A 16,780-nucleotide genomic window follows, 5' to 3' on the forward strand; every position below is an offset into this window, starting at 1 on the left:
TGCCAAGCCATGTCTTCCCTGGAGCGGAAACAAGCATCCTGGGACCGGTTTCAGGCTAACAGCCCTCATCAGCTAGGATAGCTTGAATCCAGTGGCAAAGTGAGCAAGGGACCCACGTCTGTGTAAATCCTGCCACCTTAGGGCAAACAAAGCAAACACAAGGAGATGATGGACGGAGCACGGAAACTTTTCAGACACTCACCCTCAGTCACAAATCTGATAACACCCCATCATCTAAGACCTAATTCGTAGATGGCTATCTCACAAAAGGTTATAAACTCAATTAGAGCTTTATAGACCACCTTTTCTGTCAAATAATTAACAACATTTGGGAAGGTGCCACTCCCTTGACAAAAACCAACAAGGCAAAATACTGCTGTGATTCTAAAACAAGACTAAGACCCACACTACTGACCCCGGTTGAAAAAGGACAAATTGCACGCAAATACTGACAGTGAGGATTTAGGACTACCAAATATGGAATTTTATTGACTATCATTTCAAATAGCACACCTTCAATATATAATACATGACACTTTGGAGGCGGTGAGTCAGGAGCACATACAGAATAAGATATTAAAAGGTTGAGGAGGAATTAGCAAACTCTACTTGAAGGACAAACATAAGATCATAATGTCCCACCCAGAAAGCACACCGCTTCCTATCAATTGATAGTGCACTGCATGTACGTAAATTCTAAATTGGAGAAAGGGAACCAAAATGGAAGAAATTCACAGCTAAAGGCATTCACAAGATACACCAACTACTGAAATACGGAAGGCTCTTGTCATTTGTTGAGGCACAACACACTTTCAAATTTACCAACATCCATTCTTGGAAATACAGACAATTATCACACTGTCTTCACACAGTTTTAGGCCCCAAGTCCATTGCACTTCCGGTATCCCCTCCCCTTACATATCTAAAGGCATTGGTCCCCACTGAGGTTGGCGAGGGCCCAACTTTCTCTGTATTCAGAAGCCTGTTGGAGTTGCCATGAACCAGGTGGTGATACAATAGACATAGTATGGGAATACCCTAGGTTAAGTACCAACTGGGACGGTATCTGGAGTGTGATGCATGGTATGTCAGGCATTTAGGGGCATTTAGGGAGCCAGGGTATTATTACATGACACATTGCTCTCTCCGAAAATTACCCCACAACTAGGCAGATGATTTGTCACTGCCCTTGTGGTAGCGAAACTGCGCATATTACACCACTGGAAAACAAGAAAGATACCAACAGTTGATAGCTGGTTGCTTGAAATGTACCAGGTGGCATTTTATGAGTAGATATTCTAAACACTGAATGACCACCTACATGCTTTTGATTAGATTTGGGGAGGTGTTTTTTTTTTTAAAGAAAAATAGGTGGAATACAGTTCACAGTGAGCAAAGTCTCTGGTGAGGTGTAAGTTTTATAGATAGAACGGAGGATTGCATGCATAACTGGATTTGACACCGATGTCCTACACGGACTATTATGCGGATATTGTTCAATTTTTGCTGCATATTGTGGGTGGAATATGCATTATGTTGTTTTAGCAACTGTTATTACCATGAGTAGGAGAGGGAGGGAAGGCTCAGAGGGAAGATGGTGCTGGGAGAGGTAGATATGATACATCATAATACAAGATTGGAAAATTGATTAGGATTAACAGGGAAGAATGTTTTAGTTAATATATGTAGGCCTGATATGGTTATTGACTTATTGCAGAGATGCAGGTTTGGAGTATTTGTATCTCATGTAATTATGGACAGATCTTGGGTGCTAAGTTTTGGTTATGCCGTTCCTTATCTGAAAATTAATAAAAAGTTATCATAAAAGAATGCCATTAATACCTGTAAAATGCACGGATTTGCCGCTTTCTAGACAGTAGAAGACAGGCCCAATAAATGGAACTGTTAAATAGCCATTATACTTACCAAACAGTGCAAGATATCTAGTGCTTTCAACTTTATTAACTTTAAAACTAGAACTATATACCTTCAAAACATTATTCGCCCAGCTGTACTGTTGAAAGCTGTTTGAAACAGTGCCTATAAGTATACATGAATTAAATAAACGAACAGATGCTCCAGTATTTTGTGAACTACATTTGTTTGTCACCCTTCGTTACAACTCACTCAAATAATACTCTACACAGATGTTCCCAATGACGACAGCAGCTAATGCAGGCCATTCAGATTTGTCTTGTGGCTTCCTCTACTTGCTATACCTGGCCAACATAGGAATGCCAGAACAAAAACATAGCCTGATACTAACTTGACGCTATTAGGCAGGTCTTCCTCCCCACTCACTTCAACCTAATGAGGTTTATATTCACATATTAGCTATGCTTTCAAGCACCAAAATGCAAAACAGTCATTAGTGAACTCACATTTTAGTCTCACAATTCCTACCTCCATCCCAATATATTCCTGCCTAGCTTAAACAGCCAACTGTAAGTATCCAGATACTACAGACTCGAACCTGGATCCCAAGTTCCAAAGTTGGCAGCTCTGACCTTAACACATCACTCGCTGCAGAAGATACAAAAATACTAATTGTACTGGAAGGATGCTTCTACGGGACTTATAGCCAGATGTTTACAGATGGCAACAAATTTAATTCACTTTTTTTGTGTACCTACATGCTTTTTGCTTGGCTTTATCCGCAACTTTACTGTACAGGATTTTGAGGCCTAGCCACAAGATTCTCTGTCCAAAGGTGTTCCTCTCTTCATTCACAGCTCCTCAGTCTCACCAGACACTTTCAATAGATTGTTAGACTGGACCGACTCTAGAAAGTAGCAATTATTAATCAGCTGTAGAACACACTGTGTCTGATGAGAACAGTTTTTAATACTCAAATAAGTCTCATTTTGCTTTTGTACTAAACATGCAGCTCGAAATCCTCTGCTTCCAACAGTTTCTCTTGTGCGGACTGGTAGCATCTATTCAAACTATTCAGGACTATCTAATTGCCTTTAAATGAAAGGTCGTGCAAGGCATGTTTTATATTTTATTTGACCAGTAAGGGGCCAATTACAAGGTAGATGTTACCGGCACCATTAGGAAACACAAGACTTGCGAGAACACCTTGGATAAATTATTTCATGCAGGGACTCCAGCTCAGGAAAATAGCTGAACCCTCCAGATAAACTCTGTGGTAGAATAAGGGGTTGCCAGAGGGGAAAATTGTCAAAATTACCAATCCCCTCTGTACTTTTTCAATGTTCCTCAAAGGAAAACGGGATGCATTTATGAAAATAAAAAAAATGAAACGTTTTCGATTCATTTTTTAAGCGCAGGTAGTGGTCCCTGGGACCACTGCCTGCACTTAAAAAATATTTTACCCTGCATTTGCAAAGGAGAAGGGTCCCCTGGGGACTCCTTCCCTTTTGCAACCCCATTACCACCCTCTTAAAGTGGGTAGTAATATGCAAGTGTTTTGCGCCCGCAATTGCAGACACAAAACATTCTTACTATTAGGAAGGGAATGCCCCTTCCTAATAGCAAGTCGCAAAACCCTATTTTCCGAGTCGCAAAAAATTACGACTCACAAAATAGGGTTTATACATTGCCCATGCTGGTTTTGCATGTGCAAACGGGTTCGCAAACATGTTTGCGCATGCAAAAATGGTCATACATCTGGCCCTAAATGTGTGTAGCCACCCTGTTCCACTCTAGCTATACTCAAACTTAAGGTGGTGATATAGTAAATAAGCTACACTGCCAGGAATGGCTTTCAAACATCAATGGAATCCAGCTCAAGACTGGAGTACATGAAAGGGTCTCTAAAGTCATCTATTGTGAACTACCCTACCAACCTAGGTGCCTGATGCCTTAAGGAACTTATAGATACTTATGGCCTTTATCATACCTAAGCACCCTTTTCTTTTTTCTTGGCAATGGCAAAATACTTCTACAGAAAGACAAGTGACTGTGTCAAACCATCGTTAATACTAGCACTTCGATAAGAAGTCAAACATAGATATTAAAAATATAACACAGTGAGAGTCTGTAAGCCATAACATTGTAACAAAAGCATTAAGCCTTAATAGCAAAAGAACATAAAATGCAAAATTAAGCATCCTGGGAAAGAGATGGGTGCTAGATTCAACTTCTAATTTGGATACAGTATGGAGTTAGTAGCAAGATAAAACAAGCATTGAAAATACAATAGGTCTCGCCTTTGATTAAGTTAAAGCCATTTGCTTTGCTAATGGTATTGTATAGCAAAGCAAATAGCTTTAACTTAAAGAAAGGCAAGACCTATTGCATTTTTAAATCGCTGTTGGATTGGCACGTGGCACTTTAGTGAATTTGCACCTTTGTTACTCATGATGCTGGTCTTTGTCAGGCTCTGCCTTGAGACATTTGATAAGCCTTGACAATTTGGCACCTTGCAATATGATCACTACGCCTGTTTTTAAAATGTTATCTGAAATTCCTATTCCTGCTGTGTTTTAAACTCCTTGTGGTGCATTGTTTTAATTTGCTTTCAGACCAAATGGACTTTTGTCTTTTATGTTGTTTGCCTTTAACCTGAGACCTCACGGTCCGTGATGTTATTGTCATATTTCATTGCGTGTGTGTTTTGTTGGCATTGTAAAGATTTTAAGTAATCACATAACAAGCATTTACAATGCAATGGTCTCGGCATTGGTAAAGTTAGAGCTATTGGCATTGCTCATGACCTTATTTTTGTTTATGTTTTTGTTTTTAAAACATTTAAAAAAACGGCATTGTCATGAGCACTGCCAATAGCTCTAACTTTAACAATGCCGAGACCGTTGCATTGTAAATGCTTGTTTGGATAGTGGTGACGAGAATTATAACTGAAGTCCCCGAGCTGGAAATTCCAGCGGAGCTGTGTCTTACGGGAGAGGAAAAATGGCCCAAATATACATTAATATGGTTAAAAATGGAAATTGAGGGGAGGGGGGGCTGTACCTGTGATGCAGAAATGAATAAGGATGATAAAGACTCCATCCCCATGTTGTGTCGATACAAACAGTGGGGCTGTGGAAGAAGATGTCATTCTGCCCGGTGTGTGCAGCGTGCTGCACTGGTTTAAGGTGCGCGGCTGGACCCCAGGAGACCTTGACATACAAGTACTGTTGACAAGACGGCCTGGACTGGTGCCTCCAAGAGGTGGCATGCCAGGGAGCGTTGGACCGGCCCCTCTTTCATCCCTATCCCTGCTAAGGCAGCTCCTCGGGCCTTTCAGACGCGGGTTCTTTGTGGTTTCTGCATTTCTCCAGAGCGCACCTTCCCCGGATGTTGCTAAGCTCTTTGCACTGAGGTAACACCACCAGCCCGCCGCATGGCCGCCCCATAACAACCCTTGTGCTGTATTGTCCATGCAGCGTCTGTCGGGCACCTGGCCACCCGATGGCTGCTCCATCCTAACATGAATGTAAGCTCACGTTGAAAGTGGAGGGGTGCTCTGTCCTGTGCTTCCCTCCTTCCCGCGCTCCATCTCTCGGTCTTTCACTTGTTCATACCAAGGCTTGCTTCCCATGCTTTCCAGTCTGCCTCCGTCGCGGGAGGACTGCGGCACTGTGCTCACATCCTTGGGCCACCTCCATCTAGCACACGCCTTTCAAGGGGCATCTTGGCGCTATCCAGAGCCATGGCTGCCACATATGAGGCCTCACTGCGCTGCTGTCGTAGGAGGGGGTTCCAGGGACACTTGTCTGCTGCACGAGTGGATGCACCGAGTCTTTGCTGCTCTTCATGAACCCACCCAGCGACTCGCGACAAAGGGCTGTCTCAAGGCTCCTCATTTCATCACTAGACTTCTCTTGGGGCACATTTCCATTCCCCCTACGCCAAAGCCATACAGTGCCTCCCCTCTCCTCTCACCCTCACCTGGCTCCTCCTGCTACCCTACTCTTCCCTGTCTCCCCCCATCTTCGTCCAGCATGTTCTGTCCCGTCCTCACTTCGCCTCATCTCCTCCTTCCCATGTCCTGGCTCCCCCCCTTCTCCTCCCATGGTCTTGCCCCTTCCTCCCTACCATGTTCTGGCGCACCCTCCCCTTCCGACACACTGCAGTCACCAGGATGGGCGGGGCTTCCCTTTCAGGGTTCCTAGTTCACCGGCAAAGCCAATGTGCTCACACCTTTCGCCCCGGTTTCTTAGCTGTGCCAGTGTTCGTTGCTGCTCTTTGCCTGTCGGAATGCATGCTTCCCCTCCCTGGGGCCGGGCATGCCTAGGCAGCGCCCCAGGGATGGCATCTCTGACAGTGTGCTCCTGTCTGAGCGCATGGCCTAACCGAGCACCCTCGCTCTGCACACCTGCACTTCCCACCTGCACCTCCCACCTGCACCCCTACGTCTGCTTCCTCCCCCGCCTCCATCTGCCTCCCTCCCCAGCTCCATCTGCCTCCCTCCCCCTCGGTATCCCCTTGGCAGGGCCCTGGTGGTTTCCGTAATTAGAGCGCAAATATTTATCTATGAGAACTCAGCAGAGGAAGTGGGCGTGCGAGCCGGAGAGCTTTGAAAGAAGCCCTGACGCCCCCTCGGGTCTGTACTGTGTGTGCCGGTCTCCTCTTAAGCCCGGCACCAGCGGGTCAGTATTAAACGCCGTAAGGCGAGTTTACCCTCATTTACATCATTTGGGATTGAAGCGGGGAGTACTATCCAGGGGCGGGCCCAGAGCAATTTTGACACCCGTTTTGACTGCAGGGTGAGTCGCCCCTTCAGGCCCTATCGGCCACAAAAGTCGCTCACTTCAGGGGTGCCCAAAACTTAGTGACTCAGCGTACGCCAAAACATACCCCCAGAGAGTGTACCAACACGAGCGCTTAGAGCGCTTGTTTTTTTTTACCTTACTAGCCTTACATATATTTACATACAAACTAACGTCATGGAGGAGGAGTATACTGAAAAGGAAAATATTCAGGTTCTCCCCGTCGACGATGAATTCTGCGACGCGGTGGACGCATCCATCCACCAGGCAGTCTCAGCTGCCATGGAACCTTTCGAGCATCGCATCATGCAATTTGCCTATGCATGTCAACCTCAGCGCCCCCAGAAGCGTAAGAGCTCGTCAAGCATGGACCATGGCTGTTAAGTTGAAGTTGCTGTAGTATGGATAATACCACCGCCTTTCTCCGAGGCAGAGCAGTGCCTCGGAGAAACGCAGCGTCCTTTTCGGATCGGGGGGCGTGTTTTGCTGTTGTCTCCTCCCTGAGACTTTTCGCAAAAAACACGCCCCCCGATCCGAAAAGGACGGGGCATGATTGGAGTGACGGGACCTCTTCTCCAATGGCTGGCCAGCATTTACGAGGCCAGCCAATGGAGAACATGGCAGAAGAGGGGCGGGTTCAAGCCCCTCTTCTCCCAAGTCATTAAATCTCCGGACTTCCGGTCTGCCGACCGGATGGTCCCGAGACCTAATAAAGCATAAGACGGACTGACTGTGCAGGAAATGAAGCAGGTTTAGGTGAATCCAGGATCTGTTAGCTATTATTGAGCTGGATCCGGGATCTGGTTGACTCAGTGAAATATGCTGCATTTGTTATTCGACAACGCCCATATGCTTTCTTTTTTCTATTTGAAGCAATAGCCTGAAGGCCGTGAAGAAGATTACTTTTTTCCACTTCCATCTGGGCCAAAAACAAAGGCCTGATTTAAAGGTCCATCAGCGCTTCTTTCGTTTTAGTTTAATCCTGGGTGGGAGCTATCTGTAACCTAAAACCTATATGCAATGGAGGGAAACAAAGGCACTCCGGTTTTTATAATGTCAAAAATATTTAACAGAAACTATGACCTATGACTTTGAGCCAGGGCTTTGACTTTGTTCAACCCCTGTAAGTAAGAGATGCATTCACTGTAAGAACGTCAGAAGCATCTGTGTTAGTAATTACACAAATAATGATTTAAATAGAACGTACTAATGTATTCCCTTTGTATATACCTACTCATCCCATTGTAAGGTGTCAGAGTGCTTTCCATCACACATATACACATATCTTAGACAATAAATCATACAAGCGTCTAAATCAAAGTGGACGAAATGTTATATAAGGCAAAGAGGGTTACAATTTATTGCCCATACTGCTAGGCTTTATATTAAAGAGTGAATGGTCCGGAGGAATACAAAGTCAGAATATAAAAGGTAACACAGTGCTTGAGGTTATGTGCACCAATAAGGCAGTATCACTCCGAAAAGGAACTCTTTGTAGTAACCTAAGAAAAATGATAGCTTGATAAAAAAAAACAATAAGGTTCTAGCCCCACCATAGCTAGCAGCTTGCATGCAGCTCCTTAATGGCACTTCATAGCTCACTGTTCTATAGTGTAAGAATTGCAACATATGAACTGCAAATAACATATGAGTTTCTGTGTCAAAGGCAATGATCAACTTATTTATCTACCTAGAATACAAATCTGTGAACTTCATCTTATGCAATGTACTTTTAAGCAGATACAAAAACACTTTATGCTACTTTAGGAGTCAAAAACTTCGATTAGATAAAACACAGGTCAATCCTGGAACAACCAGAATTATCTTACCATTATTATCCAATGAAAGTACTAGGCACACAAAGAACTGAAAGTACTAGGCACACAAAGATCTCAGCGGCCAGTGCCTTAGCTCCATAATATATTTCAAGATGCAGCCACTGTGTGACCAATTGGGTAAGCCGGAACAGACTTGATGTGACATTTGTCCTTGCTGCAAGTTTCTAGGCAGTAGAGCTTAAAAAAAATAAATGTTAAGTTGACTGTCAAACAGTATTTCATGACTCCGCCCTTTTGTGCCTCCAGCCCCATTCCTCTGCCACACATTGACCAATTTATGGGTGCCAGGAGCAAATATCTTCTATTTCCAGCACCTTGCACCCAGTAAAATTAAATGCAGGTTGGGTAGGAGTTGTGGTCACAGGAGCGGCCTGGGCCCCCGCCCCCCCCCCCCGACCACCTCCTGTGGCACCAGGGACCATCCAAGGTTCCACCTCAGCAGCCCCTAAGCCTGCTCTGCATCTTCACCTCCGCTTCCTCACCACCACCCTGTGACTCACGTTGTCCCCTTCCCCCACACCCCCCCACCCTGTTGCTATTTGCACAAAGCATGTGGTAAATTGTAGCATAAAATATCCCTGAAATCAGGTATAAGCCCGCGGGAAGGGAACCGGTAATTACAGGTGAACATGGTTATTGCCGATCTGGAGACTGAAATCCCTCATTGCACGGTGCAGGGATGCACTTACAATCCACAATTTTGGCATCCTTGCACTGTCAACCGTCAACTCATAAGTTGTTCGTATGTGTGATATAGATCACACATTAGTTACACTAACACGCAAGCCAGTTAATCACTTGCATATACTATAATAAAAAAAGAGAAGAGTTTGTCCATGTGTAATGTAACTAGTGCTACTATAACTTCGGATCATAGTTGCGCTACACAAAACTGCAAACGCAGACCCAAAATAGACTTCGGTAGTAAAGGGAAACATTGTAGAACCTAGAGTTGCCAGAGTGAGAGCAGCTCACCGATGTACTCTGTGAAAGGAGCTGGAAGCACATTGCGTTCATGGGCAGTTAACATTTTTGGAGTTACTCACATGACGTAGGTGCAGGTGGAACATCCTCGTGTCAAATATGTCTCCCACATTAGCATCAGTTTACCATCTTAGCGAGTCTTGGCACTTCTACGCTCTGTGCCCTTTTCAATTGTGCGCAGATATTTGCACTATTCTAACGAAACACAGGACCTTGTAAGACTGTTGGATTAATGACTTCAACTTTGTGGTCGCAACCCCAGACGGAGCGTGATATGCAAGGCAAATGGGCACCGTTCTGCATGCTAAGCATGGGAGGTGTGAATGATGATAGCTGCCCCTTTGAAGCTTGTTTACTGAGAGGTAATAAATGAAGATGCGGAGGAGTAGAGGCGCGAGCCAGATGGTCGCTGCAGGGAAGAATGCCTGCTTTGATAAGCGGACAATGAATGCTGTCAGTGTTTGTCCAGAATCTTATTAAATCAAAGGTTTGCTTATATTGGCTCTATGAAAAAACAAGCGGTACCAGAGTCTGCTCCACGAAGCGGGTCTTAATGTAAAGTAAGCGTGCCTGTTTGTACAGTGTGCAACGGGAACAGCGAGTGCACCTCCGGCCAGCGTGTGGACAGGGTGGGGGGGAGGTGGGGTGCGAAAATCCACGGAGGGCGGGCGGTGGGAGGAAGGTGCAACTCCGATAGAAAGGGGAGTCTAACGGCTGCAAAGGCGCGAAATCAAAACGTAAGCGAGGTAAGAAACGACACAGCCTCTCAAAATGACGACATATCTTTTGTGACCCTTTAAAACATTAATTGAACAGGAGGTTGCTGCTAGCGCTCTTGGGCTAGTTACGCTTTATAACAAAACAAGCAAAGTAAGCAAGCCTCTTTGCACTGTGTGCAACAGGAACAGCGAGCGCACCTCCGGACCGGCGCGATGGAAATATAAAAAAACAAGCTGGAATGACAATAAGTACACAGTGTGAGCCTTGCTCCAGCCGGAATGACAAAAAAAGTCCTTACCCTGTAATTAAAGGAGATAGTAACACTCTGCCAGTAAACGATCCAATCCCAGTGGGCGGGGCCAAAAGGAGACAAGGCGGCAACAAGGAGGGACTAAGAAGCCTCATTTACAATCAGAAGCCAACGTTTTGCATGGAAGATTATGCTACCAATTAACAAGCATTGGCATGGCCAATAGGTCTCGCCTTTGGGACCTTATAAGTGTTTAGCCATGCAACAGTTAATGTTGTCGCAGTAAGGATATTGTGCTGCATAACTAAATACTTATAAGGTCCCAAAAGCGAGACCTATTGGATATGCCAATGCTTGTTTGACATTGTTAGCCAATTTCCCCTTAATGTTGTGATGTCTGGAAATCTGGTCTCTGGAACAGAAGCCTAAAACAGGTACCTGTGTCGGAAGAGCTTGCGCTCCCTCCTGCCTTTCTCTTCGTCTTTACCATTTCTAGAAAGAATAAAATATTCAAGACTTACGGAACTTTACCGCCGAATCTCTCTCCCAGGACCCCAGACTGTGTTCAAAGCTAGGAGGCTGCTGTCCGGGAGCAGTGAAGTCTGAAGGTAGCGAAGGGTAGGGGGGCCACAGGGAGCAAGAGAGACAGAGGGAGAGAGGGAGGGAAAGCGACAGAGAGAGGCCAGAGGGCTGTGGCGGAGGAGAAAGGGAAGAGGGACAAAGGAAAATGGGCAATGCAATAGGTCTCGCATTTACGCATGTTTGAGCAATTGGCAATGCCTTTTATTTATGTTTTGGTTTTTAAAACAGAAATAAAAGGCATTGTCATTTACAATGCTAATATCTTAAATGCGAGACCTATTGCATTGCAAATGCTTTTTTTTTATGTAAGAAGGGGCACATCTAAATTCATGATGTGCTGGGCTTCAGACAAACTACTATTATAAACGAAGGCCTTTCACTTATGCGTGTACTGCAAGCTTCTCTTCTACACCCTCTCCGCCATTTTGAAGTGTATGAATGGTAAGTGCATACCAGGCTTTCGACACAGGTTAATCCGATGTCTTTTCACGAACACCAAAAAGAGGGTTGTGGTAAGGATGCACAGTCCCCATTGCAGAGGACTGCAAACAGCTAAAGGCCCACAAAATTACATATGTACACTTGTTTAACATGTAACTATGTAGCGTAGCTCAGTCAACTAAACGGGATGTCAAATGCATTCTGCTCGAGTTAAAGGCTAAAGCCACAGGCGAAGGCCTGTAAGGAGTGAGAATGCTTAAAGGACACGTAAAGCCTATGTTATCAAGGTTACAAGAACACGCCACCCACTGTGAGCACAAGGTTTTAAATTGAAAAGAGTAAGAATACTACAGCTTCTGCCTACAGTGAGTCAGCCTCTCCCAACCCAAAGTCTTCAAAGAAGCTACGAATCGATGTGCGCTGGATCCTAGACTTGGAGCGCGCATAGGAGAGCTGCGGGGGGAGGGGGGTAGGCACCTCCTGGATTAGCAGTTGGAGCCGGAGATTACTGGCTGCGATATTTGAAAACGGGCGTGGAGCGACAGAAAGTGGGAGGGATGGGAGAGAAAACAGCCAGAGGAAAAAAAAAGTACGGCAAAGTGGGCATTGCTAGTATTTTCCATTCAGTATAATACAAAGACAAATCCTTCAGAATACTGTGAATGCTTTAAAATAGAACATGGTTAGACAATTTAAAATAATGGAGATGACTGCAATCCTCCTGAGCTAACTCGTACGAATGTTTCTGGTTGCCCATCATAAACAAAAGGATGAAAGACCTAAAGAATGTTCCTCGCCCATCGAAAATTGCAAAAATAGTTTTATTTACACTGTCTGTTGTAACCTGCAGATTCCCAGCAGAGCGCAGTCCAGAGAGTGAGAGGAGTGGAGAGGAGAAAGGCGAAAGGATAGTCGCGAAAAAGATGGAGGCAGGAAATTGCATCAGAAGCAGCGGAAGTATGTTCCGGTGGTAGCTGGTAGTGCTGTTGACGTGAAGGAAACGTAATAGGGAAGCGGGAGGGAAAACCCAACAAGGGGAATAGAAAGAAGATGGGAATTGGACAATCGGATAGTTGAGCATAATTCTGCTTCTTTTTTAATCCCCCGGTGTTTCGGACCATGGAAGCAGGGGAAGATGGCTCAACTGGGGAGTATTTTTTCCGAAGAGAGGTGTTTTATATCCCCGTGCTCGCCTTTGGTAGCAACGGAGGGAGACTGGAATAGGTATGCTCCTCCCGTGACAGCACCTTTAATCTTAAACTTTTTAATAGCAAATGCCTTGTTTGTTCTTCCGCCTTTCCTCCCCCCGGCGTGGTGTAAGGGAGCTGGTACGTGAATGGCCATTCTAGATTTCGGACGTTATCAACCCGTCGGATCTGTAACTGTAGTAATGAAAACACTTCATAATGTCTTCTCGGGGAGAAAGACACTGACAATCTCTCATCGCGATCACTGTAAAAACGAAAGTGATGGCGATGACACGCGCTAGGGATGCGCGCGCAGCAGCGGGGGGAGGGGTATGGTGCTGAAGGCGGGCGCAGGAAAGGCAGATGGCTGGGCGAGGTGGTAGGGGGGAAATGCGGCGAGCAGCTGTGCGCGTGCACGCCATCGTGCACTGTAGCTTGTCGCCAGCACAAAAATTTGTAGCATTTTCTAAACCCACCTACTAAATGTCTCGCCAGACCAGCGCATGCGCTGGGTCAGGCGAGACCTAAAAAACTATTTTTCCTATATGAAGCTTTGGAGTCCAACCGTAACAGGACTTTACCTTTTCATGCAAATCGGTCTGGTATAGAAAAAAGGTATAAAAGTCATTAGACTCTATTTTTGTGAAGCAAAATGTTTGTGGTGTGAGACTGGGGTCAAAGTTGGCAGATGCATAATATAGAAAGTCCTTCATTTTTATTATATTCACCCACAATCATATAAAATAAAACTATCTATGCTGCCAAGATCAGAACCAGTAAGTGAATAGGCATTACAGAAAGCGGTTAAAAAAAAAAAAAAAAGTATGAGTGAATAATATCTGGTCATCAGTAGCCATCGTGAAATTAAGGAGGCTGGACACTCTAGTTACTAAACAAATGAGCCTATATCTTAGTACAGTGATCCTATCGGTTAATTTCTTATTCCCTAGAGCTGCTGTGCCACATCGCCATATATATTTGATGCAGACCCACTAATGTATGCAGTCCTGCCAAGTGTCACGCTTCAGGCGTGACGCTAACGCATTTCAGTGTGGTGTTCCGCATCATGGCACTGAAATGCATTGTCGCGCATTTTGACCACTCTCTGCTGACGCTCTGAAACTGGCTTGACGCCAGGGTGCTCGCACACGGCAGGACTCCAGGAGACAGAGTAATTGACATCGGAGCCCGTGCGTGCCCAAATTGAAATATGCTGCCTGCCCTTCAATCATGCTTGCTAGCAGCACTACAATGTTGCAAAACTGTGCCGGCTGCAGAGTGCTGGCTCCCGCCGCGGTGCTGACCACAAGACAGAGTGAGTCATGATGTGAGAGACTCATCCTGCCCACTTAAGAGACAAGTCCGCGTTAATTGGCTGTGCCGGCGCCTGCCGCCAATTACCTAACATCCTGTAGTTGGAAGCAGGAAGTGTGAGGCTCGTCTGTATGAAGAAGGCGGCGGGACTCGGAGTCGCAGAGTCTCACACGATCATGGCAGTGCGGCATGAGAGACGCCTGTGGCTGCATCGGGCACTCTGCGTGTGCTGAGAGAGGCGCTGCAGTGTGCACACTGCTGCAGGCATGTGCGTCGCCGACCGACACTCATAATTGCTGAAATCTCACTCATAATTTCACTGAAATTATGAAAATGTCACACATGGCAATCTGAAACCTTGGCAGCTATGTGTAAGGACATTATACAACTTGCATAGAATGTCTCCTCTTTCCTCATGCCAATGCCAGCATGCTTAACTTGGGAATTCTAGCCTATGCATAATGTAAAGTCCAGTAGGCCCAATGAAATATAAGAACGTAAGCTACAGCAAACGCTGCAGCAAGATTTGCTTTCAATGTTGAAAGTCAATTTTTTTAAACATGTTTCATGGAAGGGTGATGTGCACACCCTTTGATGGATTGCTGAAAACAGTAACTTTTATTCATAATAATCATGTGGCTATTTGCTATGCTAAATGAGTATTTATAAAACATGAATACACCTTGAGTAAAAGTGAACAATCACATTTTACAGACACAAACGCGAGCCTCAAATACACTGTCCAAATAAAAGTCAGTCATTTTATTAACCTCAGTATGATGATAAACTAAAGTAAGTTAGAAACCAACACACTTAAACTCTACCACAAGCATAATGTGGAGCTCACACTGAACCCTGTCACTGGACGAAGGGTTTAACTTACAGGTGGTTGATAACGAAAACAACTTCTTAAAGTAGAGGAAGTGTTACATTTGTACGAAAAAAAAGCTGGTGAAATTCCCGCAGGATTTCACATTTTCTCCAGAAATTTAAAGTTCACCACTACCAACCAACTCAAAATCATGGCATTTGTCAAAGTTCCAGAAACGAACTGAGTTGATGTGTTAGGAAGTGGGATTGTCAACAGCAGTGTACAAATAAGGAAACTTGTAAGCTTTGACCGAAAATGCAAAAACGTAAGGGAGCCTGGTTTGTTGATCTGAGGGTCAATCAGCATCTTCACCTTATTTTAAATCACGTTTAGAATCTTCAGCCAATTTAAATTTCCCAATACTAACAGAAGAATTTATGAGTGATAACTTGAAAGCACTATGCACATAACAATTTTTTTAGACTGAGCAAAACATGAATAAAATAATTTTAGGGGGGGGGGGCATTTACCAAAAAATACGGCACATACAGCGGAAATCAGTAGTTTATTAGTGTACACAGGTTGCACAATTTAGAGTATTTGCAAGCATGTGTTTAAAATGCAATAAATATACACAGTATGCACTACTAGACTTATACGTTTGAAAATACTGGCTCATTGTAAGTATCGATCTTCTGACAATCTGAAACAAAGGTTATTTAATAAATCATTTTATGTATCGCTGATACACATCTGCGCTACATTGTGTCAATGCAGTGCAATTCCTGGCAAGATCTCGTTGAACTGTTACTGCCATGAAACTGATGGTGAAACATTCTTGTGTAACGCAAATATGCACTGTGAGAATGTTCTTGTGTGAATTTGGACGTAAACCGTTTATAGTTAAACTGTTATTGTGCAATACGTAACCAGCCTTATGTGAAAACATTCTTATACAAACTGCTCTTTTGCAGAACGAAATTGTTCTTACGTGAGAACCGCTGGGGCTTATGCAGGTTGCACAAAAAGCTAAATAGATAATACATGATCGTATTTGTATGGAATAAATTATTTAAAGTAAGCAAGACAAACTGTGTCTCATAATCACATGCAACGTATCAGCCAGCACGCATTGAAAATGCCTGCGATGTGTTCTTCAACCAGTTTGTCACCGTGTCGTGCGCACTGACAGCATAACAGGGAAGTACCGACGACAATGAGCATCTAATTTAGAAAACGACGTAGCTTAGGTATAGATATGGGAAACGTAAATATGACCACAAATATTCACAAAATACACGCACAAAAGAAAACACGAAATGCAAACAAATGAAAGCTAAACCACGACATGATCTGAAAAGCAATAGCGCGTAACGATTAGTGGAAGTACAGGAATAAATCACTCGACGGCAAAGAAAACAATGGCCGGTGGTATCGAGAATAATTACATTTATGTTTGGTTTGTTAAAATTATCAAGGAGTGCTTAGGCTACGTTCTTCTACTACTCGCGCCAAGAGAGAAACTTACATGGTTTCTTGGCATCCTTGATCTTCATATTTCTTTTCGAAGAAGCAGCTCTTCAATTGTTGATGTTGTGAGTAAAGCGGACGGTGGATAGTCTGCAGGTTCAGGTATTAATTGGCAATTTCGTGTTTAAGGCCCCTCCCTCCTCCCAAAAATAATAATTAATTGTGCGTTTAACCAGTTGGGTGGTAGTAAGCTGGGTGGCACCTAAATGACAATGACTAGGTAACCACTTTAAAGGTATTTATACGACACTAAGGGAATTCAGCTTAACGTCCGTCATTCCTTGTTGGTCATTCAACGGATCGGATACCATTTGTCCGTAATTAAAGCACTTCCGGAAAGCATAACAGCCATACCGCCCCACTGAACAAATTCTGTGAGCCGTCTCTGAGTGGGAGGTACTGCTAATTGCAAGGTGACCTAGGATTGGAGCACCAGGGTCACG

General features: G+C 44.4%; 1 protein-coding gene across 1 annotated transcript in view; it reads right to left on the reverse strand.

The window, feature by feature from the left end:
• PANK3 (pantothenate kinase 3) overlaps positions 1 to 16,728 on the reverse strand; it is a 103,301-nt gene extending 86,573 nt beyond the window's left edge. Inside the window, exon 1 of the mRNA XM_085617847.1 lies at positions 16,336 to 16,728. Within this exon, the coding sequence (XP_085473973.1) occupies positions 16,336 to 16,363 (28 nt within the window). The 5' untranslated portion in view covers positions 16,364 to 16,728. The remainder of the gene's footprint in view (positions 1 to 16,335) is intronic.
• Between the last annotated feature and the right edge of the window lie 52 nt (positions 16,729 to 16,780).

This window comes from Triturus cristatus, chromosome 7 (genome assembly GCF_964204655.1).
Source record: "Triturus cristatus chromosome 7, aTriCri1.1, whole genome shotgun sequence".
In the NCBI taxonomy this organism is placed as follows: Eukaryota; Metazoa; Chordata; class Amphibia; order Caudata; family Salamandridae; genus Triturus; species Triturus cristatus.